The 26,959-nt window shown below is 43.9% G+C and overlaps 1 protein-coding gene across 1 annotated transcript in view; it reads right to left on the bottom strand.

Annotated features, from left to right (window-relative positions):
- The window catches only part of FGFRL1 (fibroblast growth factor receptor like 1), a 179,942-nt gene that overhangs the window by 3,123 nt on the left and 149,860 nt on the right, over nucleotides 1-26,959 (bottom strand). Inside the window, exons 4-6 of the mRNA XM_082482578.1 lie at nucleotides 11,810-11,890; nucleotides 5,703-5,987; nucleotides 1,415-1,768 (exon numbers count right to left, since the gene is read on the bottom strand). Of these exons, the coding sequence (XP_082338704.1) occupies nucleotides 1,415-1,768; nucleotides 5,703-5,987; nucleotides 11,810-11,890 (720 nt within the window). The remainder of the gene's footprint in view (nucleotides 1-1,414; nucleotides 1,769-5,702; nucleotides 5,988-11,809; nucleotides 11,891-26,959) is intronic.

Raw genomic sequence — 26,959 nt, 5'->3', positions numbered from 1 at the left:
GGGAGTCTGGAGGTCGTCTGGTCCACCCCCACATGCTCACATCAACTCAGGATCAGAGAACTGACCCATCAGCTGACCACAAAAATAACAGTCTTCATGCTGGTTGGCAGAAATCCTCTGCTGGGCTGAAACGAAAGTGTTTTGATATTCATCCATGTTGTTCTTTGGAGCTGTCTATGTCAAATTTGGTAGATTTACAAGCAAAATGGTGCTTTTCTAACTCATGGCCTTGCAACCACATTGTTGCCTCTGAGGGCAAGCTGGGTTCTCCTTCTCCGTCATTGCCACTAACAACAGGCCTGCAGGCTCTCATTCTGGTATGAGGCCTCATTATAGTCCCATTTAAATCAATGGAAAGTCTCCCACTGATTTTATTGGGAGCTGGATCAGACTCTCATAGTTCAGAAACTCCCAGAGGCTTTGAGTTATACCCCACCCACGCAGCCTTTTCTTTGGGATTGACGGTCTTTCTACTTGGGAGTTTAGTCCTAAATCTAAGTGATGCAGAAGAAGATGTCAAGACCATTCTCTTACATGGCAACTTGCTGTCAGTATCTAAATTCAAGCTAATGACTCTCGATTGCTTTGGCAATCAGTGAGCAGAAGAAGCCATGGTGCCTTAGTTACAGGAGTCATAAGTATTTTCCCCACTACCTACACAGAAAACCAGTCTTAACAGCCTGAGAGAGTTAATGAGCTCTGTCTCTTACTGGTATCTTGACTGGAGACACCCCATCAGGCCTGACAGCTAAAATGTTTTGATATTGGCTCCAGCTCCTGAGCTCTCTTAGCTGTGTTGGCCTTGTGGCGGTGAAGGGAAGAAAAAACTCGTTCTTTTCCTTTCCTTGTGACTGGGACAGTTTTTATTCTTCTCTTATTTTATGGGCCTGTATCATTGTTTCCTTTTACCAGGAAAAGCAATATAAATAAGAGCAAGAGAAAGGAGAAATGTGACGCAATGGGGTTGCAAACTGTGCTGCTCTTCTGTTCCCCTCTCACGTGCTGCAACCTATCACTGAAGTGATGCAGTGCCTGCAACTGTAGTATCCTTTCTTAGCTCCTCTTCGATACAGGACCAGATCATTCATTTCATTTCACCTTGCTGGAATCATTATTCCCCATGAAGGGAGAAAAGGAAACATCATCAAGAGGATTTCAGCAGGGGCTGATTTAAATCACAGAATCACAGAATGATCAGGGTTGGAAGGGACCTCTAGAGATCATCTAGTCCAACCCCCTGCCAGAGCAGGGTCACCTAGAAGATTGGTTTAGTCCCTCACACATTCTTATCAGAAGTAGTCTAGCCTAAATCAGCACAGAGGGCCACGGAGCCCAACGGGCATCAGTAGTTGTGTTGACACGTACCATGATGCAGACTGTTGGTTCAGATGGGGGAAAAAAAGACATAACTCACCTGGCAGGACTGTGAGAAAAGCGCTGCGAAAGCTGTAGCCCATGGTGTTTGCCCCTAGGCAAATATACATCCCTGCATCCTCTTCCTTGGCTCGAGTAATCATCAGTTTGTTCAGGTAGGAACCATCAGGACGGGACCAGACCTCTCCTGTGGGCAGCACAACAAACTTCTGTCCCCCAACATCGATGGTTGAGTTGTACTTGCTCTCTGTGCCATACTCCACCCTTTTCAGCCACTGGATGACAGGTTTCACATCGCTGCGGACTTTGCACTGGAAGGATGTGGTCCCACCGTAGTCTACTGTCGTGTTGACAGGGTGCGTCCCTGTCAGGATGGGCTTGGACCTCGTCCTCTCTGCACAAAAAGACAGAGAGCTCCATGGAAAAAAGTGTTTGCCAATCTCACTAATTTGTGATAGCAGAAACATAGGAAAAAGGCATAGGAGGGATGCAAAATAATTGTCTAGTCCAACTCTCTGTCCCGAAGCAGGCTGAGATTTCTGCAAACCTCTCCTGATAAAAATTTGCCCAGCCTCTGCCAAAGCCTCTAATGGTAGATGCTCTCCAGTCTCTCCAGAGAGCTCCTCCATTGTCTGAGACATAGCAAGTCTTTTCTCATGCTCAACCTGAATCTCCCTGTTTCTAACAAGGAAGTTACTCTATCTGCATCAGACCTGGAGAAAAGTTTGCTCTCCCTCTTACCCCTTATATTTTGGAAGATTTTCCTCATCCGTCTCTTCTGTACACTGAACAACCTTCCTAACTGCTAAAAAACCAAGGTCCTAAGAATCTCCGATGGAAGGTTTTTTCTGTCTTTTCTGTATTTCTGCTCTCTCAGGTCTCTCATGAAGCGTTTATATTTAGGTGGTAGTTTGCAGTGGTATTACTCGGCACCACACAAGTCAGAGTTGGCCTTTCTGCTCCTTGGCAAGTATTGTAAGTCCAGTCTGGACTGCTGGCTTTCCCCATTGCCTTGCTGTACACTGCAGCTATGAGATGATAAAAAGGGCCATCTTTCCTTGTAATACAACTTATCCCCATATCTTAGGGACCATATCCCGGAATAATGGGGGTCAGAGGCTGCAGTGATCTTTCCTGAGTCTTGACCAGAGGAAGATAAGTGTCCTGATACTAGCCAAAAAGGCCAAAAGCCATTTCAGGATTAAATTTGGGCAATAGGTCTGAACACAAATAAAGTGGATTATTTCACTGTAAATATTCACTTGATATTGACCCTGATGATGTCTTATCAATGTTTACAAATATCTGAAGGCAGAGTGTAAAGAAGATGAAACCAGGCTTTTTTCAGTGGTGCCCAGTGACAGGACCAGAGGCAATGGGCACAAACTGAAACACAGGAGGGTGCTTCTAAACATTGGGAAACACTTTTGTGTTGTGAGGGTGACTGAGCACTGGCACGGGTTGCCCAGAGAGATTGTGGCATCTCCATCCTTGGTATTCAAAAGCCGTCAGGACATGGTCCTGAGCAACAGGATCTCAGTGACCCTGCTTGAGCAGGGGGAGTTTGACCAGAGGACCTCCAGAGTTCCTTTCCAACTTCAGCCATTCTGTGGTTCTGTGATGCTGTGTCTCTTACCACCATGTCTGACAAGGTGCAATTTACAGGTGAATATGTCAGAATCTTATGTATTCTCAGACACAACCTCAGTTTTTTACCAGATTATTTACAAGTACTTATCTATTGAGAGTCCACACCAGAACCACTGCAGCTACTCCCAGTTTGGGAACAGTGAGGGGAGGGTTAAGACATGTACTTTCTCCTTTTGGTCTCCCCAAATGTTCCCTAAGGAAAATTGGATGGGAAAAGGCTTCTTCTTTCATGGACTAATGGCAGGCTGTGGATATTGTCTCATCTTTTGCCTGGGGGCCCTTCAGGAGATATCTGCTATCTCTACTGCTGGGCCTGGTAGCTGCCCATGGGGGACCAACTTCTGCTGGAAGCCATCCCACGCCATGTCATCCTCTGCTAGGGGAGCTGAGACCACAGGCACTACTGGTGAGGAAGATCTTCACTTCATCCGCACCTCCCCGCTCTCCTTATTTCTTTCTTCTGTCTAATTGTCCCCATGCTCACTATGGAGCAAATTTTTGGGGAGGAAGAGCTCAGAAGGCTTCTGCTTTTCTAGCCAATAACATAGTCTTTCCTTTCTCAAAAAAATTTTTGCCTCAAGTCTCAGCTGATGTAGGAAAGGAAATCAAACACAAGAAGTTCACAAGATCATCCTTTCCAGTGTGATCATAAGCCTTATGTTGTGTCAAGACCACATAAAGTCAAAGGAAAAGTATATCCCTCATTCTGCAGAATGTTTGAGTTTTTTTTAGTGCTAGCATCGGAGAAATCAATCACAATTTCCAAAAAAGGAGGTACTGCAAACCTCTATCCTAGGCACAGAGATAAATTATGGTAACACAGTGGGTGGTAACTGCTGGCAATCATCAACTGCTTTTGATGGCAAACACTATAGAACTGAGCATGTAACAAAACAGCTCCCACCAGCACTGGCTTTGGGGTGAGAGTAAGTAACAATGGACCCTCTTTCAAAAACTCAGGATACTTTCAGTAATGAGGGCTCTAAAGATGTGCCTGGGAAACAAAAATACCACAGTGGTCTCTATAGGCTTTGCCTTGGGACTATGAGCGAGAATCACAGCTGGGGAGAGTGAGACTCAGATAAGCAGGACTTAGGAGTGGAGGCTCAGGGGTAATAAAAAAAAGGAGGAAATTGAATAAAACCTGAAATGCTCCACAGAATTATGTTAAAAATAGAAAGATGTCTGAAAACTGCTTAATGCCCTTATCTCCTTGACTCTGGTTCCAGCTTTGGTTACTGTTTTCACTCCTAGCCAGCAAAAGCTAATGAAAACAAAGGTTACATACATCTTTAAGTTGATAAAAACCAAGATAAACAGGGACACAGAAAGGGGTTTGTTCCTGGTGCTGTCTGGTTTTGATGAAGTGAAAATGCCACAGCTGCCATTAGGATGGGGCTTGATTCATTTCCCTGTCTCTGCTCCTGGTTTTAGTGTAAACACATGTTTTTACTGTCTCCACACAGCTGCATCTTTATCAATCCCAGATGTCCAGCAGGTTTGTGCCTTCGGAGCCCAACATAGCTCCCCACATGTGCTTTTAATTCCTGTGATTCTAGAGAAAGGACTTATCAGAGAACAGATCTTTACCTTTAAGAACAATCTTTCACACTGGGATAAACTTTCTCATGCTAAAATGTATGCACAGACAGACAAACAACATGCTTTCCATGTGGCGGAAATAGCCCTCCATGCCTCTGCTATTCATTAATGAAGGCTACTCAATCTTCCCTCCACTCAGCTCATCCTCTCCACTTTCTTGAGTGGCTGCCCTGTAATCATTTCCATGACAACTTGTGATGATGTCATAGACAAAGCACAATGATTTAAGAAGAAGAGCTCTTCTCTGGTAGACTTAGGTAGGATTTGAGTATAACTATCTTCAGTAATAATAGGGAAAACAGGAGATTAGAGACCAACAATCAGAATAGCTACATAGTAAGAAGAGCAATTTATTCTACCCCACCAAAATGCAGGGTAATCCCCCACAGCTCATCTTCTAGGGGCTCAATCTTTAAAGCTCTGTGGGCATCTAAAGATACAGACAGGACCCTAGTGGGATTATTTTTTTTTTTTAGTATCTCAGTTGTACCCACCTCAACATTCAGATGTCCAAATGTTTTCTAAAATCTGGCCCTAAAGCCTTATCTAGCTGATCACTCTAGTCGTAAGATTTCTGCTGTATCCCTTGGGAGACTTCTCTAATGAAGTGGGCCTCCTATTACAGGTATCTAGACTAAATTTTCAATTGATTGGTTTGACCCTATTACCACTCTGATAGAGTAATCTGGGCCATCCTAAATACTTCCACCCCTCCTTTATGGTACATGAAAGAGCTTTCTCTGTTAGTTCTCAGTCTGTCCTTGAATTGACTCTGTTGGTAGCATAAGACTGAACTGGGCAATGGTGAACTTTCACCACGCAGGTGCCCTTAGAGATAACTATTTCCCAAGTACTCTCCTCATTTCAGCTACTAAATTGTATTAGTGCTACTTACCCAGCTGTTAGGTTTATTCTAGAGTTTCAATAATGCTTTTTCTCTCTCTGATGTTTTTAACACTTCCCCATTTTTGTGTCCAGCTATCAGCACTGCACACTTGTCATCACACTCTCTTTACTCAACCAGTCTCCTTCTCAAAGCTCCCTCCCTGCCTTCCCACCCCAGATGCTGTACTTACGGATTACTTCAACTTTGTATGTTGCGTTGATTTCTCCAACTTTGTTAAACACTCGGCAGGTGTATTTCCCACTGTCCTCTGGTTTCAGGTTCTTCAGGTTCAGCGTCCACTTCTTCTTCTTGTTCTCCCCAATCTCTTGGGGCGTGAGGGGCTTATTGTCCTTCAGCCACGTGATGTCAGGCCGTGGGTTCCCACTGGCCACACACTTCAGGCGGATCGAGCTGCCGACAGGACGGGCGATCACTCTCCGTCTCATCTTGGCAGGCTGTGTGAACCTGGGTCGGGCTGCAAAAGGCATGAAAGAATGACTGTGGTGAGCAAAGGGCACACAAAGGAAGATACTGCTGTCAAGTGTTATGGCGAAATTTGTTTGAGGCACCTGGCAGCCCCATACATACTACTGTATCACTATCTCTCATATCAGCTCAAACTGATTTCCTTAAAAAGGAGGCACCATCCAGCCCGATGCATTTGAATGTCTAGTGGACTGCTACGGCCGCCGCATTAGCCTTCAACATAGCACAACCCTGGAATTTCTCAGTGTCCATAAGGCAACTGCGTCAGACCATCCCACAAGATAATACCAAAATCACACTATTGTAGATGATGGCAAAACGCGGCCCCATTATCAAATTATAAGTGTTACCATATTCCATGCCACAAGTGCAAGCCCTTAGCCAAGACCTAAGGAAAAACCTCAGATTCCTGTCAGGCTGACCATTTTCTCAGTCTTTTGCTGGTCATTTGAAGCTTCATGTTCTGAATATGTTTCGACTCTTAGTTCTCACTGCCTTTAATGGGACTTCAGAAGACCCAACATCTTTTCAACGTGTAGCAAAGTCTTAGAAGTGTGCCAGACTTTTGTACACTGATTGGAACTGAAATATATGCAATTCATTCAACATTAATTTGAATGCATTAATATGAAACATTCACATTGAAAGGCCCAAAGAAGCAAACAAATAAATGGAGAGACCCAATAAAACCCCCTTGAGTTTGTTATTAGAAGATACCCCATGCCAGTCCATCCCACAAATGGAGAAACTGGAGCAACAGCTGTTGGTGGACAGAATCATGGGTTAAGATAGTCACCTTGTCTTAGCAAGGAAATCACCAATATTTCTCACGGCAGTGACAAGAACACTAGAGAAACGCAAGGTTCTCACCTGGCAAAATCTGAAACTTATACCCTCAACTGCACCTAACTTTAGTTCAGATTATGTCAGAATTCCAGAGGGAAAAGAGGCGGCACCTTTACATCCTCGTAGCTTTACTGACATTGCAGAGAGTCTTCCTGTGAAGTAATGAGTTGGTCTGACTATCAATAGAAAGAAAAAGATCTTTGCAAAAACTTTTAAAATAGTTAAAACAATAGAATATGATCTGGTGCAAGGCAAAAGCTTGTCTAATAGTATCCTGTAATGAAGAATTCAAAAGAAATTACAAATTTCTCACAGTTACTTTAATTATGCGATGCCAGTCCAGGGGCACTTGTAACTGCAATCTCCTGCTGAGATTAACACCACTTCTGACTCCCACTTGGCACTCTCCTCCTACATGCAAAATACTCCTGCCAAATTCACCTGTCTTCTTTCTTTTTTATTTTGGCAAAGCCAGCTTCTCCTCTAAGTCCAATCAGTGTCTCCACAACAGGTTTCTCTCCCCACTTTTTCACCCTGTTTCTTGCTTACTGTAATCTTACTCTTCAGTCATAAAAGGCAGTCACCCTGCATTTTCACACTCCCTGGTAAATTCTCCCTGATCCTTTTCTTGGGAAATAAGAGAAATGGGTAATGAGGGGCCTGCTCTGTGGCCCACTGCTGAATTAAGCCCACCAGCTGCTGGCCTTCACAACCAGCAACTGGACAGCCACAGCCTCAGTAGCACACAAGACACCAAAGCAAGCTGAGGAGGTTCTGCTACAGGTATCAGGGGAGTTTGCTACAGGGTGGCACGCAGGAGTCCCTACTACAGAGCCAGCCCTGCTGCCCAGGGCTGAGGGCCAGAAGCTCTGTGATAGGCACTATAGGGGAGCTTTGCTGGATGGAAGAGACCAGTCTGCAGTTTCCTCTCTCCAAGCACTGGGGAACTGCAGCTATTGCCCTCTGAGGTCTGTGAATATATCCCTTAGTCCTCATTCCCCTGCCACTTTGCCCAACATCCCTCCCTCTTGGAAGAAGACACCCTTTGGCATACCCCTCTCTTCATAGTTCTTTTCTGTAGGGGAAACCATCTGCCTCCGCAGCCTTCCGTTGCCCCCTTGGCTGTCATTTTGGGTCCCAGCCATTTCATGTTATTTCAAACTCTTGCTCAGAAATGCTTTACTCTCCATGCAGAAGCTTTCATGTGTAATCTAATGAACCGGAGCAACTCTGGCACTGAAAGTCCTTGCCGTGACAGCTGAGCAGCAAGTGTGACATACTAACCCACTCCACAGGTCGTGGTGCGTAAATTGCTGGGTATTCCCTTGGGGGTCTGCTGCAAGAGGAGGCTCCTTCCCTTCCCAGCAAAAACAATCAACCTCCCAGAGAGACAATTAACCCCATCAGACCTGCACATTGTGAGCAATGACATGCTGAAGTTTAGGTCTGAGCCGAGGGAGACGTGCTGATAAGGGCTGTCATTGTGGAAATCCAGTGAATGTCTGCAAGGTGCATGGAGAGGTTAAGAACAAGCCGTGAAATGGGTCTAAATGGTTATCCTCTAATATGGCAGCAATTTACTCTGAGACCAGGAACCGTGGGTGCAGGTAGGGGCAAATATTTGCCGGACGGGATTCCTGGGACTACCATATCAAAACCCAGGTTGGAGACAGGACCGTCACACTGCCCATGCAGAGTGAAGAGTTAAGTGAGTGAGGCTAAGCTCTCGCCTTCCCTTACCTCTTCCCTGCTTCCACAGCCATGTTTCAGAAGGACACGATGTTGTCCCTGCTCGGTAAGGGCATTGCAAGACAGAAACTCTCTTTCCTCCCAAAAAATCAGGCCTGTAACGTTTCTGGTATTCCTCCCACTGTGACTCCCATGAATCTGTCTGGAGTTTTGCATTCACTCCACGTGCATTGTTGCCCAGATACATACCAAGCTACGGAATCATGGAATCACGGAGTTTTCAGAGTTGGAAGGGACCTCTAGAGATCATCTAGTCCAACTCCCCTGCTAAAGCAGGATTGCCCAGAGCACATCACTCAGGACTGCATCCAGGCGGGTCTTGAAAATCTCCAGGGAAGGGGACTCCACAACCTCCCTGGGCAGCCTGTGCCAGTGCTCTGTCACCCTCACCGTAAAGAAGTTTTTTCGTGTATTTGAACGGAACTTGCTATGTTCTAACTTGTGCCCATTACCCCTCGTCCTGTCACTGGGAACCATTGAAAAGAGCCTGGCTCCATCCTCCTTCAACCCGCCCTTTAGATACTTGTATGCCATAATAAGGTCTCCCCTCAGCCTTCTCTTTTCCAGGCTAAAGAGTCCCAGTTCTACAGGTAAAGCTAAACTTCTTTGGCTCTTTCTGTCTTTCTTCTTCTGTTTAAAGAAGGTTAAGTGATTATGTGGTCTCAAAAGCTACTCCAGGCTGTGTGCAATATGCTGAAACCAGATCCCATTTACACAGTCCTGACTGTTTCCTTGACAAAAGCCTGAATTGGACAAGTTTAGAAAAGCCAGTTAACAAAAAAGAAGAAAGAGAGACAAACACATAAGAGAGAAAAAAGAGACCCAGCAAGCACAAAGGAGAAAGAGGGAGAAGCAGCAGTGTGAGAGAGAAACAGAAAAAATCTCTTCGAGTTGGTGCTAGTAAATGTCTGTCCCCAGATCTGTACCATTTACAGAAGTTTTGCTTGTTGGAGTGCCAGCGAAGGCCATTACAAAGTCCCTCTGTGTTATTTATACTTCACATGCTTGTTCTCCTCCACATCACTTGGCGTTTGCTTCATAAACATGAACCGCACATTTGTACAGTATAAATTATGCCACACACAAGAGCAAAGGAAAACACAAGTGGATGGGGACAAAGAGACAGTGTTGTGTATGAGTTCCTTGCTGAAATGCTGTCTACCGTGAAGATTTATTCAAGCTAATGAAAATTAAATGAAACAGAAGGCTGTCAGCACAAAGACCTGGGAAGGAATTCAGCAGCCTCTTCTTCCTGCGGGACACCTCAAGGTACACGGATTAGTCTCAGAGGCTCCTGTCAGACATTGCTCATACAAACTGAGGTGGTTAGCTAAAACATGTAGTCTGCTGTGATCCACCACAATTACCTCCACATAGTGATGGTCAGTACCACTTCAGTCTTTTGTGATACTTAGACAGAAATGTGTCATGATATGACTAAGTATTGAAATACTTTCAAGTCTTTTGGATAAGAGCTCAGTCAGTTGTGGGAAGACATGGATGGGCGTATCTATCTTCCCCCACATGACTGACCTGCTCTTGATGGGGGTAGGACCTCTCCCTAGCAATACCACCCCATGATGGTAGCTGAAAAGCAAAGTGGAGCTTCTTTTTACCATGCTTCTCCTCTCCCACTTCTCTAGGGCCCAGGACTCTGCAAACACAAACTGCTCCTTCACCCATTATCCTCCAGAGACCTGCAGATACACACTGACCCTCCCTGCACACCGGCTCACACGAGCTTACACCAGCACTTTGCTGGTGAACACTGCTGGATGGAAAGGGCTTGGGTGGGTCTGCCCCAGCCATTTCCCTGCTTGGGGAGAGGAGACAGGAGGGAGGGAAAGGGGAAAAAGCAGAGGTGCAGGAACACTCTGCAGCACAATGAAAGACTGGACCAGGACAGAACAGAGTAAGACACGATTTGATATGAGATTGTCAAGGCCTAATAATTTTAGTAGTGCTTACACCTTTTTTCATAGTATTATTGTTGCACTGATCCCCTAGCTCTACCAGAAGCATATCTGCCGTGGCATTCAATGTCTGCTCCTACCTCCACCAGGGTAACAAAGACTGGAAAGATGGCAGCTTTTCTTGCTACCTGCTGAATCCCTCCTGAAGGACTCCTGACGTGGAATTTATCTAAGACGCCCTTTCTCTAGCTTCAAAATGTCAACCTTTTCCAGAATGAGCGGAGGTTACCTTCCTCTCCCAGATCAAGCTCGCTCAGATGAATCTGTAATTCAAAGCTACTTTGGCACTACCTCCTCTAGGTGTTGACTGGACTACACCACAGCACACCACATCTCTTTTTTGCCAGCTCCCGAAGAAAACTGGCCTCAGCTCAAGTAGTGCAGACTCATACGGTGAAAGCCTGACAGGTTCCACCCCTAACATTGCTGTGAGGTTACTCCCTGACCGTGAATATGTTACAAAGCCATCTCTGTATTATAAAATTAAAAGGAGGGATGTACTGCAAGAGCAAAATGGAAATGCTGTGCTTCATCCCTTGAGGTCATAAACTCACTTTGCACTCCTGTCAGTAATGGCCAAAAGCTGTTTGGCATCAGCCTGACAACTTACTGCCCTTCGAGGAGTGCTTGGACCAAACTTTGGACCTGCAAGTCTTGCAGTGATTCAGAACCTGTTCCAAGTGAGACTTTAGGAGTTCCTCAAAGCTCTGCAACAGCATCAAAATCCTATGCTTGAACAGACCAGGGTTTAGAGCAGTTCATGCAGGTGTCTAAAAAAGAGGGTAATTTTAAAAAATACTCAGCTTTGGCCTAATGCTAATTCTCCTGAAGTGAAGTCAGACCTCCCATTTGCCCTCAGTGGGAGCAGTGTTATGTTGGCACTGAAGGCTTTTGGAAATATTGCTGTAAAAGTCAATATGCCTTTTATAGACAGTCTATGAAAGCTATAATAGCTGCACATGCAAAAGAGAGTCACTGCCCAGAAAAACAAATGCAAGGGAGAACCATGCTGAGGTACGTGGCAGGGGGCCCTAGAGTGGACCATTTTGCAGAAGGATCCTTGGATGGGATCCATGTACACCGAAATGTTCAGCTGACACTCTGTTTATTATTTGACCATCTGTAGGGAGAACTCACTCCAGTCGCTCTGCCTTTCCTTTCCTTCAGCAACTGAGAAATGTGCCGCATGAACAGCACTGAACCAAGAACGGAGGAAAAGCAACAAACATACACTGGTCCTTACCCCATTGCTTCCCAGTATGATCTTCATATTCTCCATTGGAGCCTTCAGGTACCTGGCTATCCTTTCCTGAGCTGGCGTCATCTGCAAAGGAGAGGAAAGGGATGTTAAGAAGATCTCCTGCAGTGCAGCAGTACGACAATAAGAGTTTGCAACTCCTCCTGGAGGCACCATGCAGCAGAAACACACTCAACATACATTTGGCATCCACATCCTGGCACTTACACGCTGGCCAGTTTAATGAACAATTTAGTTTGCTGCTTTATGAGCTTTTCAGCTCATAAAAATGGGAGATTAATCAATGCTTCCATTAATAGCTGACAAAAGCCTCTTTGTTTATGTTTACAGGTTGCTGTTCCCTAGGAGGAGCTGATCTGTTCTACCTTCTATGTACCTTTAAGCCAAATAATGGCTTAAATCAAAATTAAAGCTAATTAAACCTAGGAGGTGGAGGAAGACATATGATCAGTAACACAGAGCACAAGCAGTGGAATTAGGGCCACTAATTCGCTTTTCAGCTTCCGTACAAAATGAGGAAAGCAAGCAGGTCTGGGGTCAAATGAGCCCTCAACGGATACTGAATGCAAAGCTATGGCTGGAGAAAGCAATTGTGAATTGAAAAGCTGTTTGTGTTTGTTTGTTCGTTTGTTTTTAACTAAGACCACCCATCCACCTGTATCTACAACACACTGCTTTGTCCCTTACCACTCTAGCTGTGTATACCACTACCACAGAGCAGCATCAAGGTCTCAACTCTTTACCCTGTACTGCTAGGAGAAATAGAAATCACCTAAAGGTGAAACCCCCAGCCCTCCAGCAGCCCCCACCTCAAATTGCCGCTGTGATACAACCACCTACAAGGTCTCCATGAGTGCTGAGGGAGCAGGGGAGTGCCTTGAGCCTCTTTGTGCAACCTGGGCTGTGCTGGTGGTCTCACACCTCTGCCGTGCCCAGATGTGAAGCTTTTTCCTCCTCCAGTAACAGCCCAACTTCTACTGCACAAGTGCTCAGCTCAGCGCAGAGCATCCTTTTACAGCAGTGCATCACACCAGGAGGGAGGTCCACCTGAGGGACTTTGGGCACCTACAGGTGACAGCACAGCAAAGCGTGGCGCTTCCAAGGCTACTTCTGGACTGTACAGGTGGCACAGCCCCATACAGCAGCTGGATTTGAGGTGAAGATCTTGATCAACACCTACTCAGCTCCTAGGTGAAGTGCACTGAAGTGTGTGAAGTTTGATTTTCAGAGATAGGTCAGGTGAAGGCTGGGAAAAAGTTCACCTTAATAAGGAACTGCTCTGGAGTGGTGTAAAAAAAACTATAATCAAGAGAAGTGGGAACACTTGACCTAAGGAATGAATCTCTCCAAATGCCCAACTCCAAAAACCCATAAGGAAAAGGTCTCATGAGCAAAAGAGAGGAAATTTCTTGCTGCAATCTTTGCAGCAGAAGCGAAAACCTTAACTCAGACATGAACATGTCCCCCCCCCCAAATGTACAAATAGCAGAGCTGCAGAGTACAGTTGTTTTGTAAGTTAGGTTGTGCTTAAACAGTGCTTAGTGCCTAAGCTGGTGTGCAGTCTTTGTGAGAGAAGAACGTGTGTTTAACCCCATCCTCACCCCAGTTTCCGCTATTTTGGAAAATCATCCCGTCTCTTCAGCATGGGGCATTTTATACCAACACATACGCCAATCTTGTTTGCCGCTGCCCGTTAAGCAGAGAGGCTGCAATGCCATATGGGTTTGTCCCCCCTCACCCCTAACAGATTTTTCCCTTCTCCTTGTGGTTACTTCGGCACAGTTTCCCCTGGCAGTATGTGCAGCTGTCGCTTTGAGGGGAAAAGAAAACTTTCAGGGCAGCAGCATGCCATGCTCTTCCTTCGGCAGCTCACTCCAGCTGACTGCCCCTTCCCACCTCCCTCTCGTCCTCTGTCCATCGCTGGAAACGCCGAGGCTTTCCTGAGGGCTCCTGCCGGCTCCCAGGCCAAACCGCAGGGAAGCAGCCTGAAATGCAGTCACACTCGGGAAACATCGACTCTCGCGCAGTGCCGTGAGTGCAAACGTACCGTCCAAGCTCTGCTGGGGCTGGCCCGCAGCCTGCGCTGCACAGGAGACAAGTAATCCATGTGCTGCATTTTACAAATATATTTTTACAGCCTTGGCAAGCCAAATGCAGGGAATACAAATATACCCATTATATATGATGGCTTGCATATGACAGATTGTCTCCTTTCAGTCAAAATACTGAATCGATTATCTTCTGGCACTTGTACAGTTTTTCACATGAATATCAGTAGTGCTACGAATGAAATCTTGGATGCTCTCTGACAGAGAACTTAGTAAATCCCTTAGCACAATTAGAAAAATGTATTGAGTAATGGAGAAGAAAGAAAAACTGTGGTCAGAGATGTAGGATTCCAGCCTGTTGTTAACTGCCGAATATCTTAAAAGTGGTTAAGACGTTTAAGTGGCGATGTTCTGTCAATTATATCTTAATCCTACTCAGCTTGATGTACAAAGAGCGGTATATCCTCCCTTGCCTCCTGCCTCATGTTACAGTATGTCAGCCCATGTGCGCTCCCTCTGCCTACACACAAGGACTGACTGGCGTTCTCAACACCTCTTGACATGCTGCCAAGCTTTTGATGTTAAGTAGAATTGCTCTGAACCTGTTTGATCTTCGAAGATGCTTCTGCGGTTGTTATCCTGCCAAATCGCAAACCTGCGGAGTAACCTACCAAACCCAGAAAAAAACATTTTGGGGGGAAGAGATCGGGATAACTAATGCCACTGTGCTGAGCCTATGAAATAGATAATTTGGCGGAGAAGCAAGACTGAAATAAATAACTGCATTCACTTAGATGTGTTGGTTTAGATCCACTGGAACCGGTTTCACTTTTGTTAGGAATGCAGTAGCATTAACAACACCACATAGTCTCAGTGGTGGTGGTGAAACGTCAAAAACATGGAAACTCATGTGGAGCAAAACTACTCCTTCCCATCCCCAGAGCTGCAAGGGATGTCACAGCAGTCTCCATTCCAGCTGCAACATGAATTGGGTCCCTACCTTCAGCGTGACTGTATCTGAACAAACTCATACTTGAGAATTATAGGAAAAAAAGCTGATTCATGAGATCCCCAAATTGGACGAAATTTAGCAATGCTCATTCTGGGAAGATTCCCTGAAGCCCAGGAATCTGGTCAAGCTTCAAAGTGTGAGTAAGGTGGCAGAATAGCCAGTGATATAATGATAAAGCCTTAACCTGGGATGTGAGTGGCCCAGGGTCAAGTTCCTCTTCTGCTGCATTCAGAGACAGATTTGAACCTCTTGCACCTTGGATGAGTGTCTTAAGATCTGAATTGTGGTCTCAGAGAGCCAAAAATGAGCATATTAGTATATAAAGTGGAACAGCGCTGTGGGAAACAGCTATCTGAGGAACACCCTTAGGTGTCCCTGTCTAATTCAGATATCACCAAGATTTGACTTCCACCTGCCCCATTCGAAGTCAGTACTGTGGCTGCGTGGAAAGAATCTGTCTCTCCCTGTTTCGAAGAACTTTTTCCCATTTTTTTAATTTTAATATCAAGTGTTTTCCTGGGGTAAGGAAGCACTTTTGCAGTTGTTCTAGTCCTTGTGCTGGAAAGGGTGGATATCTTTCTGTCCCACAAACTCACTTTGGACAGCCTGCTTACTCCTAGGGAGGATCTATGACACCGAAAGCAAAGCCAAATTTCCTGAAAGTGCAGAGGCATCTGGTTCAGCACAAACCTGCAGTCTGAAGCCTGGTTAATAGTGCCAGATCTGAAGACCTGCTGTTTGTCTTTCACCCCAAGCTTTGCAACTGCAGCCGGCCTGGCAATACTCTTATTAGACAGAGAGCAGACCTGAAAAAATGAGCCACGTTCAGATCTGTGACCAGCATACAAACCGATGAATTAGTAGCAGAAATCACATGAGTCTTAGCTATATTCAAAAATGACCTAATAAGCTGATTGCTTACTCATGCTCTTGTCACCTCCCAGAGAGGAAAGCAGGTCATGGTGATAAGTGCATACAGAAAAAATCAGCCTGCAGCCAAAGGGCGGCAGGGACCAGCTACGCAGCATTGCCAGCTTTGCTGCCAGCAGATTACTGCAAGAGGCAGTGCTAGGAAGGATGAGCTGCTGAAGTTTCCTACAAGCTCCCTTTTCTGTGACCTGTATTGGAAGGTCATCCTGTACTGGGCTTCTTGGACAGTATCACAGGCTTAGGAGAGCAGCCAGTTGGAAGATGAAGTGGAAAACCTGCCTTGCAAAATAATCACTGACTAATTTTATGTCACGAGTATCTGAGGCTAAGAAAACAGATACATGATTTAGGTGTCCTCACGGTACAATTTGGTTCTGTGGTGTTACAAAGCACGTTGGCTGGTTGAGAAACCTGAAGTGGAAGGCTCCGATATCATGTCAGGTGATAGACTTAGAGACATGGGACAAACTCACGTAGCCCCTCCCCCTCCAAATAACGCACTTGGCCATACAAGACAGGGCCAGGACGGATCCAGAGGCACCAGCCCGTTGTTCAGGAATGTCATCCCAGTGGCATGACCCCTAGTTGCTCTCCAGCCATTGCCTCTCTCTTGCTTTAGGATCTCATTCCAAGCAGGCTTCTAGGTCTGAGATGCCACAGGACTGGGATGCTGGCACTGTGGTGGGGAATTGTGCGGTGGGGTTGAAAGGGGCAGTCACGGGACTGGTTTTGCCTTGAGACTCGACACGTCTGAGTGTTTGAGGCCCTGATTATCGGTGCTGATGTCAAGGGCCAAATTGCCTTTTCTCACCCCAGAAAGTGCAATGCTCTATGCACATTGCCTGCCGTGATCTACCCCCTGTCCCAAAGCAGGCTGGATTTCTGCAGAAAAGGGATTTCTGTATGTAATGCCATCAGTTGATAAAGCACTTTGGGGATCCTTTGAGACAAAGACCGCCGCGTAAGCAGGGTATAGTTACTGTTTATTACCATAGCAGAATTGTTCCATTCCCTCTTAAAGGTTAAAACAAATGGAAAATTCTGTATAACACTCCGGTTCTGAGAGAAACTGATGGGAAATATTCACAGACTGTTACTAAGCCAGGATCAAATTTTATTTACCCACAGACTCTCCATGAAAGCTTCATGTTTTAGCCAAAGGGGTATGATTGGTTTTCAGGCCAATACTACATGCTGAGCATCACACCACGAGTCAAAACAGCAGCCCAATTTTTGAAGCAAAAAAATAGCCGTAATATTTCTTTATGATTCACAAAGTTGCTTCAATTTGTTATAATGCAAGGCTCGTCCCTGCTCTGACTTGACGGGACCAGCTTTGGAGTCTTTGATGTCACAGGCCTTGAAAGCCCCATTTCACAGATGAGGCAGCTTTGCATAAATAAACAAAGTGACCTCTGAACTGGAGCCTGAGACCTGAGCACACTTCAAAGCACTGGGGGAGGTGATGGGGGGGGCAACGGGGAATGAAGCGATCAGCATGCATCATTAAGGCAGCCCCCGCTCAACGCTGCCGCCGAACAAGGGGTGTAAATAAAAGGAGGGAGGCAAGCAGGGAGGGAGTGAAACGAGGGGGAAAGTGATGTAATCCAGTCAGGCTTGAACAATTATAATGAGGCCTTCTCCCATGGATGAATGAAAGAGATCTCTCTGAACTCCAGCTTTAAGAGCTGACTCTCACGTTTACCCAGATGCATCATATTTGCACATCATATCTGCTCCCCAACGTCCTTTGCTGCTGCAGATGTCTAGTGAGTGACAAAACGCAAGTTGCTTGTGGGAGGTGGGTCTTGGACCTTCCTCAGACTTAAACCAGAATTTGTTCTGCTGAGCCTAACCAGTAAAACTGGGGGGTGGGAATACACCATAAACTTAGGCCAGCAAGTGATTTGCCTTATTTTTCAGTAGTCCTGATGGTACAGTAGATAGAAGATAAACACACATGAAAGTGAGTACAATCTGAAAGAAATAGGTCTCTGCAGTTTATCTCTGCAGTGTTCAGGTTTTCCTGTAACACTTGCTAGAATTTAAGGAGAAACACAGGGAAAGATCATTCTGTACTTTGTTTTAGGGAGTCTTCTGCTAACCCAACTGGTTCCTCCGATGCTCGGATAAATGGTCCATGAGGTATATATGTAGGCAGGCAGTAATGACTTTATCACTGGGTTTGCAGGGATTAAGGCACTTGCTTTCCCCAGATCTCCTTAACATGGATTAACACTCCAGGTTTCACTAGAATTTCAGCTGGTATTAAGGCCCAATGGCCAGAGAAACACATCCCAACCTATCGGCTAGCACATGATTTCCATCTGAAAGCTACTATTGCCAGCTGCCAGGATTTTTATTGCTTATCTTGTGATATTTGGGGTGTTTCTGGAGGACCTCTACCCTGGTAAGTGACTACTTGAGAATCTATTTTTTTTTTGTTATTGAATAACAGTTCTTAACATCTGTTTTGTAAAGAAGAACTCTACACAAATATACCCTAAAAGCTTGGAGGAAAAGCAACAAAACACTCACTTTTGAGATCTTGTGATTTTTCAGCTTGTTTTGTGGTTTTTGTGAGGTCTGAATTATGGCTTCAGAACCCTTGGAACTGGTGATCCATAGATGAATCCCAAGGTTGATTTGAAATCATGAAAAAAATTAAGATGCAAAGTGCTCATCTTGACTAATTCTGAATTTCCTCCCATCATTGAGGTCTAATTTAGCAAGCCTCCTCCCTGAACCCTCCTTTCTGCCAGAGGCAGACAGCACAAAAGTCCAGCGAACTCATTCCACTAATACAAACCCGGTGTAAATCTTAGCTACTATTTTGAATGTTTTTCATAGTTCCTCCATCAACCCTTCATCTCATGCTCACCGTTCCTTAACCTACCTACTATATTTACAGTGTCACCTACTGTATTAACAGTGCTGATGCTATGAAAAGACAGGAAATGCGTTTAGAATTTATTTGGAATGGCACAGCGAAAGCAAAGGGATCAGGAATATTTGGAGGGAAGAAAAAAGATCTCATGGAGGAAACCCCTCTCTTTGGGCCCAGCCAAACAAAACTCCTCAAGATGAAAAAGAAACCCGCTCAGAGGAGCACATAGCCAAGGAACACTCTACTTTTCTTAAAAAAAAAAAAAAAAAACAAAAACCAAAACCTACCCAACAAAACCAACACAAACTAGAAGGTTACTGGCAGACAATTTGCCTCTGTAACGGGCACTGAAGTTTTTAACTCCAGTTGGGCCAAAAATAACCAGAGGTATTGAAACTGGAATTTCCTGAAAATAAAAATAAAAAATGTTTGTATTAGTGGCTTTTTGGTATTTTCAGCTCTGGCCATTTTCATGAGAATTTCCATGCAAAAATTTTCATGGATTTCAATTCAGCCCTAGCACTGGGAACCTCTCTGTAAGCGGGATGCTTTGCAAAAGAAACATTTGCAGCCCACCTGCCTCCTGAAACACTGGAGAGGCTCCACAGTCTACAGACCAAAGCCCTGGCTGGGGAGTGAAGAAACAAGATTTCTGTCCCTAGCTAGGTCACTAACTCACATTTTTAAGTTATGATGTACAGGCCCATGCTATTACCTGTAGATGACAAAGCTCTTAACTTGTTGTTATTGCTGCATCCCGCATCTCAACACACAGCTGAACATATATTAGAAGTGACTGCTTTAAGACCAAAAAAGACTTAACTCCCTTCCATGGAATGAAAGAATGAGGGACTATGGGGTAGCGTAGGCATATCAGAGCCAGTTTATTTTTTGTGGTGGTACCAATCTAGCTCCAATAGCATGGGCAAACCAGTCCTACTTCTCTGGAGTTTTAGCCGTCCATGGAGAATCTAGCACTGCTGTGCGTAAGCTGCTACCAGCACCTGAGCTAACTCTTTTACCACCAATTCCTTCTTAATACTGCTATCTCTGCTGGGAATACAACATAGACATATCCCTGCTCTGTACTCTTGCAGACCACTAAAGAATGCTGTGGTTTATTGTTTGGGCTTGATTTAAAAACTTTGCTACGGAAAGTGATCACGTATTTCCTTAAAGAAGTCATGTGTAAGGTGGAGAGATGGAACTTCAGAAAAGCAGAGTATTTTAGGCATGTAAAGGGATTCATACACAAATAACGAGATAGAAAATGAGAATACTTAAATTGAACATATGTGAAAACCTCCCAAGAGAGGCATCTGCTAAACTATGGAATAGTCACCCAGAAGAAGAGAAAGAAGTTCTATTTTGAAGAATCACAGAGTTATAGAATCATTCAGGTTGGAAAAGACCCTTAAGATCATCGAGTCCACTGTTAACGTAGCACTGCCAAGTCCCACAAAACCACGTCCCAAAGCACCACATCTACACGTCTTTAAATACCTCCAGGGATGATGATTCAACCACATCCCTGGGAAGCCTGTTCCAATGCTTGACAACCCTTGTGGTGAAGAAATTTTTCCTAATATTCAATCTAAACCTCCCCTGGCACAACTTGAGGCCATTTCCTCTCATCCTACCATTTGTTACTTGGGGATAGAGACCAACTCCCACATCTCTACAACCTCCTTTCAGGTAACCGTAGAAAGCAATAAGGTCTCCCCTCAGCCTCCTTTTCTCCAGGCTAAACAAGCCCATTTCCCTCAGCCGCTCCTCATAACACTTGTGCTCTAGACCCATGACCAGCTTTGTTGCCCTTCTTTGGACATGCTCCAGCACCTCAATGCCTTTCTTGTAGTGAGAGGCCCAAAACTGAACACAGTATATGAGTCCTGCTGGCCACACTGTTTCTGATACAAGTCAGAATGTTACTGGCCTTCTTGGCCACCTCAACACACTGCTGGCTCATATTGAGCTGTCTGACAACCAGCACTCCCAGGTCCTTTTCCACCAGGCAGCTTTCCAGCCTCAATCTTTGGGACATTTAAAATTATAATGGTCTAACTATGACTGAACTAGAGATTTCACAAATCCATTTGCCAAATTTGGTAAAGAGAGCTTTAGTAACTCCTTCACTGTTACTGTGAATATGGTATGATTGATAAGAATGAAAAAGTCCAACAAAGGATGCTCATGAAAAAAGAGTCCTTGAAAGCCAAAAAAATATTCTCTATTGGCTATATCTACACAGAGGAACTTTGGAGCTCTTCTGAGCTCCTGCATGGAGCTCTTCTGAGTCCCTACACGGTGAGACCTGTGCATACCATCTTCATCGCTCTCATCCCCTTCTTTGTCCCCATGACTCTGTATGTGGTCAGTTCTGCACCTACTTTATAACTTTTTCTCCCTCTCCTTCCCCAGCCACTTTCCATAAAGCTGTGGAGGGAAAAGCCTTCCTGAAGGTTTAGTTCTTCCCTTGCTCCTTGTGGTCCATCACTACCCACAGAGCTCACAAAGTCATCTGCGACACATTCTTATGGCACATCTCCACACAGAGATGCTCCAGCTCCTGCTGTAACCACACAAAGAACCACAAGGAGAAATGGCTGGAGCTTTTCACTGAACCACCGCAATTCCCTGGCCTACCATTATAACAATTACATTACAAAGGCAATCACAGGCCTTCCGCCATGCCGACTCCTCCAGACACCAGGACCTCCCGCCTGCCTTCAGGTCTCCATTCCACAGAGGGCAAGAAAACAATTCTTCCTTCTTTGTTGTTATTGTTGAGGTTACTTTTTTTATCAGCATGCTCCAGCAAACACAGCAGCCCTGAGAGCTCGGCACCACAGGCACCAGTCTGCGGTTATATTCTTGATCTACTACTGGAGAAGAAATCAGAGAACAAGATGAGTGGTTAGGCTTCTGCCTTGTCACCAGCACTTTATGAGCTTGAAATAGTAGCACTAAGAAGACAGCAATTACCAATCAGCTGTTCCAGAACTTGAACAAATTGATAATATTTCCCAGTATTTTTTAATTGTTACTCGCACCATGACAGTATCAAGGATTTCTTAGAGATGGGTTGCCAGTATATTAGACAGTGTTCACACACAGCACAAAAGACAGATCCTGTTTAAAGACTTTACTGCCTGGGTAGTGCAGGCACAGAGCGGACATCACAAGTACAAAGGTTCCTCAATAAACACATTTTTTAGCATCCACACGTTTTGGCCTGCTGGGGGAATGATGGGACTCTTGTGCTTTTATAGAGTTGAGAAGCAGACCTTCATTTATAACAGCAATCAGCCTATCTGAATTTATAACAATTTTATTGCATTTATTATTTATAATAAGAAATAATTAGTTGCTTATAGTAAGTTTATAAACGTTGGGAAGAATTATGTGATTTTAATTGTTACCTGACAAATAAAGATTTTTAAATAGTCCTTACTTTAGAAACCTAGCTCTAGTACCCAAGTTAGGAGTGAGAATGAAAAGAAGGTCATGTTGACGTATACCTCTCTTCCCTGGCTGCAAAAGAGGTGATGGAGGGGGCTCAGCCACATACAGTGGGTGCCAAAAGTGAGGTGGTATGAACACTCCACCCAAGAACATAGGCCAAAATTCCATCTTCAACAATCCTAATTTGCTTAGGGTTGGGGCAGGGAGGCATGCCACTGAAAGGACTAATGCAAGGTTAATGATAAGAAGAAGATTACAGCAGCGCCGAGGATAAACTGGTAAGACCTGGCTCTCAGCCTTCTCTTTTAACCACTACACAGCTGCTGTTCTCCATAAAGTTATACCTCTATCACTCCCCTTCTGTGTAGCACTGATCGATATTTATTATTTCCTTCATTGGGATGTGTGGGAACATCATATATACATGTTCTATCTCCCTGAACGTGCACATGGTCAAAATTGCTACCACAAAGAAATTTCCGGAGGGGTTGGAAGGAAAGAGAGGTCATATATGTCAGTGACTGAGTACAGGAATTATTTTTGGATGGCATTTATAATCAAACAAAAATAATCAATTGTACAATCCTGTCCCTTCCAAACACTGAGTTAATTCCTTAGTGTGGAATTACCCAATCCATCATCATGACCTGGGAATTGCAATACTGGACTTCACAGACAGGAATGTGGATCCAGCTGTTTCTTCAACACCAGTATGAAAATTATTGAAACATTTTTTATAGGCTTACATGTTTCATAGTCTTCTGGTAGAAAAGTAAAAATATCTCCTATGGAAGAAAATGAAACGTCCTATGCAGTATGACAATTACCAAATGAAGTAAACTCTCAGAGAGGACTGCTGCTGACACGTTTTTACTAGGAAAAGTGAGCCCCGTGTGTGTTTGCTTGAGGCTAAAAAACCCACCTCATCAAGATCCATCATTAACCTATTATGTTTTAACTTTGATTTCAATAAATAACAGCACCTATATGGGGTAAAAGTGCTAAGAAATCAACAGAGGATGACTGTTTTTAATTGGACATTACAAAACATATAAAAATCTCAGTGTCTAAGATGTTAGTTACATTCAAGTTATATTCAGTAAGACACAAAATGTTGTTAGGGAATCCTTCCTCTCAGATTTCAGAAGTATACAGAACTATTTCAGAAAACAGTCCATATATGTAATAAATACAGATTTTTAAAAATATGTAATTTGCAGCTGTCAGCCCCTCAACAGCCACCAACCTGAGACTATATACTCAGGTATCTTTTGATAAACGGACTTTCTAAAGAACAGGTAAACCACTAAGACAGAAAGTACACAAAAGCCATTTGAAAGGGTAGCGAGGAAAAATTAATTTTAGCTCACTTTTTTTTTAACTTAGATTTAGCTTTTATTATCAAACTGATATGCAGTAATAGCAATATGGCAGTGGTTTAATCTTTCTGACCACTATACTTTATAGCATGACAAGAAGCTAATGAAATTGAGATTTTGGGGTCCAATCAAGACAGAAAGTAGCCTCAGCATCTGATGATGTCAAGCCTTTCAACATTGCCCCCATACGCTGTTAAATACATAATTTTATTAGTGAAGCACCATACACCTTCTACATAATGTTCAATGAATGATACGTATACCTCTGGGTCATTGTCAGACTAATAATAAACTGGTTTAAGTAGCAAAATGTTACCACTTTCACAATTCTGTCCAAGAACAACTCTGGACAAGTGGCAATTTTGTTGGCTCCCAAAACAAACGGAATATTTGGCACCCTAACTAACGTGAGGATTACAGTATATTACACAGGATAATATGGGCCTATGTCTCGCCAAAATTAAACCTAACCTAATTACTTGGAGTAAATTATAGCTTTCCATGTGGGGTAAAACACAAATTGTAAAAATGGTTGCTCCACAGTTAACTATATAATCCCAATGCTGTCATTACAAATTTCTAAAACATACTTCAAAACAATGACTACTGTAGTACAGTCATTTCTGTGGGATGGAAATAAATTCCCTTGTGTTTTTTGTGTTGTTTTTTTGTGTTTGGTTTTTTTTTTTAAATGCCTGTCCTGACACATGACCAGCAATGTATGAGAACAACCACCAGCACAGGACCAGAAAGGACCAGAGACAGTAGCTACCTAAGAAGACACGTGAAACCCAAGATCATTTTAGGTAGAATTCAACAGCTTTTGGGTGCTCAGTTGCAGAGTTGCTGCATTTTTTTTGGAGAGTGAGGGTACAGTTCTCCCCAACACCCAGAACCCTCTACATTCAGGGACACAACGCACGCCATGTTAGTGCACTTCATACCTTGAACGTTTTTTAAAGGCTTCACTGAGATGAAGACAGAGTGGCAGAGAGTCTGCACGAGTAATACTATTTTGCAGATAGGGAACAAAGGCAGAGAGAGAGCATACAAATGCATTGAGAAGACAAGACTACGGCTGCAATCTGAATTCAGTGCTTGTCAGTGAACCAGAGCTAGCTAACACCTAACCAGAGTTAGCTGTCACCTATGACCTTGCCTAGATGATCCATAAACAACTTTTTCTAGGAGGTATTTCACCTTCTTTGATATTCAGAAGCTAAAGCAGGTGCAGTTTATTAGCTTTCTATGTGAGCTACCCCGTAAGGACTGCTCTTGGAGAGCACTGGAAGCCCCAGCGTGCACCGAGGGTGCAAATGGGAACATTTAAATCCTCTATTCAAAATACAGAGAATACATCTCAGTATTATCTGCAAGGGGAAAATATTTTCTTTTGTACTATTAAACAGTGCTTTCTCCAAAACCTCTAAATACTGATCCTAATGAGCACTGCAGTTACACACCTTATTTTTTACTGTGATAATGTATACTGTTATTAACATACTCATATGAATATTGCATACTGAATGTATCCCACACGCTGTTGGCTATTTTAAACAACAGATGTGAGAGGGATTCAAATGCCAATTTTAAAACTGTGCAGTTGATTAAAATCCTGTGAGCCATTCATAGATTGCCAGATATTCTATTTACATGTATTCCTCACATGTAAAATACTTCAGGGAATACTCTAGACCCTGGCATATGGTTTAGAATGATGATAACTGATGTTGGAGATGCCACACAGACAACAGGACATATTATCCGGTTACATCTGTGTGTAAAATGCTTTGAGATCTTTTGATGGAAGGAGTTATGAATGTGTAAGGCTGAGATGCTACATTTATGTCCCTCTAAATCATGCTCGGAGATAACAAGCAGTCAGAGCCCCATCAGTGCAAAAACAAGCACTTTTATGAATGCATTTCATTGCAACCATGTGCTGTTATCCTCTAGGGTAATTATGACTTGTGGGTGAACCTTGAAAAATTGCAGAGGATCAGCTTAAAAGGAGAACTCCGATGCCAAAACGCATCCAAACCTTGAAAATGGAAACCTTGTGAGAATAGCCTCTGCGCAGTCAGACTGCAGCACACTCAGGGCTTACTCTTCACTTCTTCTAACACCGGGGAAACCCCTACCCATGCCGCAAATCTGACTGACTTCAACTTCTGCATCTGTAGCCTCACAAATCCCACGGGCCCAAAACTCCCACGCTCTATAGCAGAGGCCCTGCCTGACAGATTACATGCAAATGTTACAAATACATCATAGGTTATAGTGGAGGAATGTTCACAGTGCTGCAGACGCATTCGGGAAAAAAGATTCAGCAGGACCCCTTGGTACAGCCCGCATGGTAATACGTCCTGAATGAGGAACTCTGTCATGTGAAAACATTCCTAATAATTCCTCCTGTTTTCATTAATAATATTAAATTTCCTGCTTCTGGGGTATCTTTTTGTTTTAACAAGCACAGTTTTTTGTCTCATCTTCTGAAAGACTGTGCCACTGTAGTCTATTATTACTATTTATGCTGAAGTCGTTTAAATGGACCAGGCATCCATATCCAAAATCAGCAATTTGCAAGCCTTAATCTCATACCAACCAGATCCATGTGACACCTGAGATGTGTTTTCTTTTGAGACATAGGAGTCTGAATGGCTGAAAGTGTCAGAAACGCATGAAAAAAAGAGACTTTCTGCTTCAGAAATGTACATGCAGTTGATTCTGCAGTGCTTATAAGTGACCTCTGGTAATTTTTTTCTTGACAAAGAGCCAACTAAAATTGAATCAACTTGTAATAGGCCAATGGTTTGAAATCACTAGAAAAAAAAAGAGAGAGTTGTTTTCTTACTTTTTGAAATACCTCATTCTGGCCGAGAAATAATTAGGGGCGGATAAGTTATCTAGTCTACGATTTTCTCTGGCATATTATTTTACTCATGTCTTTCTTCTTCCTCTGCAGGGGGTGCTTGTGGTCATATTGTTCTTTTATTTATGGCTCACAGCCTTTTCAGTGGCAGCACGCACACCAAAGCACAGGCACCGAGCAGGAATGCAAATTCCTTGCGAGGTAACCAAGAAGAGAAAAATGTCCCAGACCATGCCAAATCTTTACAAGAACGGCCGTTAAACAGAAAACTATACCCTTTAAAAAAAGAAAAAACTGGGAAACAACAACGCTTAATTAGAGTATCATGATTTGTATATTTACGAGCTTTAAATGTAAGACCTGGTTCCCTATTGAAGGCTAATTGGTTCTTTTGAAATTCCCTTATAAAACAGCACTCATATGATCCAGCTGATGCATTCCCCTATTTATTTTGCTCGACGGTGACTTGCTTCCACTTTGAATAGGTCGCTCCCAGGACTGCTCTCTGGCTCAGCTTTCAAGCTGATTTCTCTGACAAGCTG

The sequence above is a fragment of the Vanellus vanellus genome (genome assembly GCF_965231255.1).
Source record: "Vanellus vanellus genome assembly, chromosome: 4".
Classification (NCBI taxonomy): Eukaryota; Metazoa; Chordata; class Aves; order Charadriiformes; family Charadriidae; genus Vanellus; species Vanellus vanellus.
This window is presented reverse-complemented; position numbering and strand designations above follow the sequence as displayed.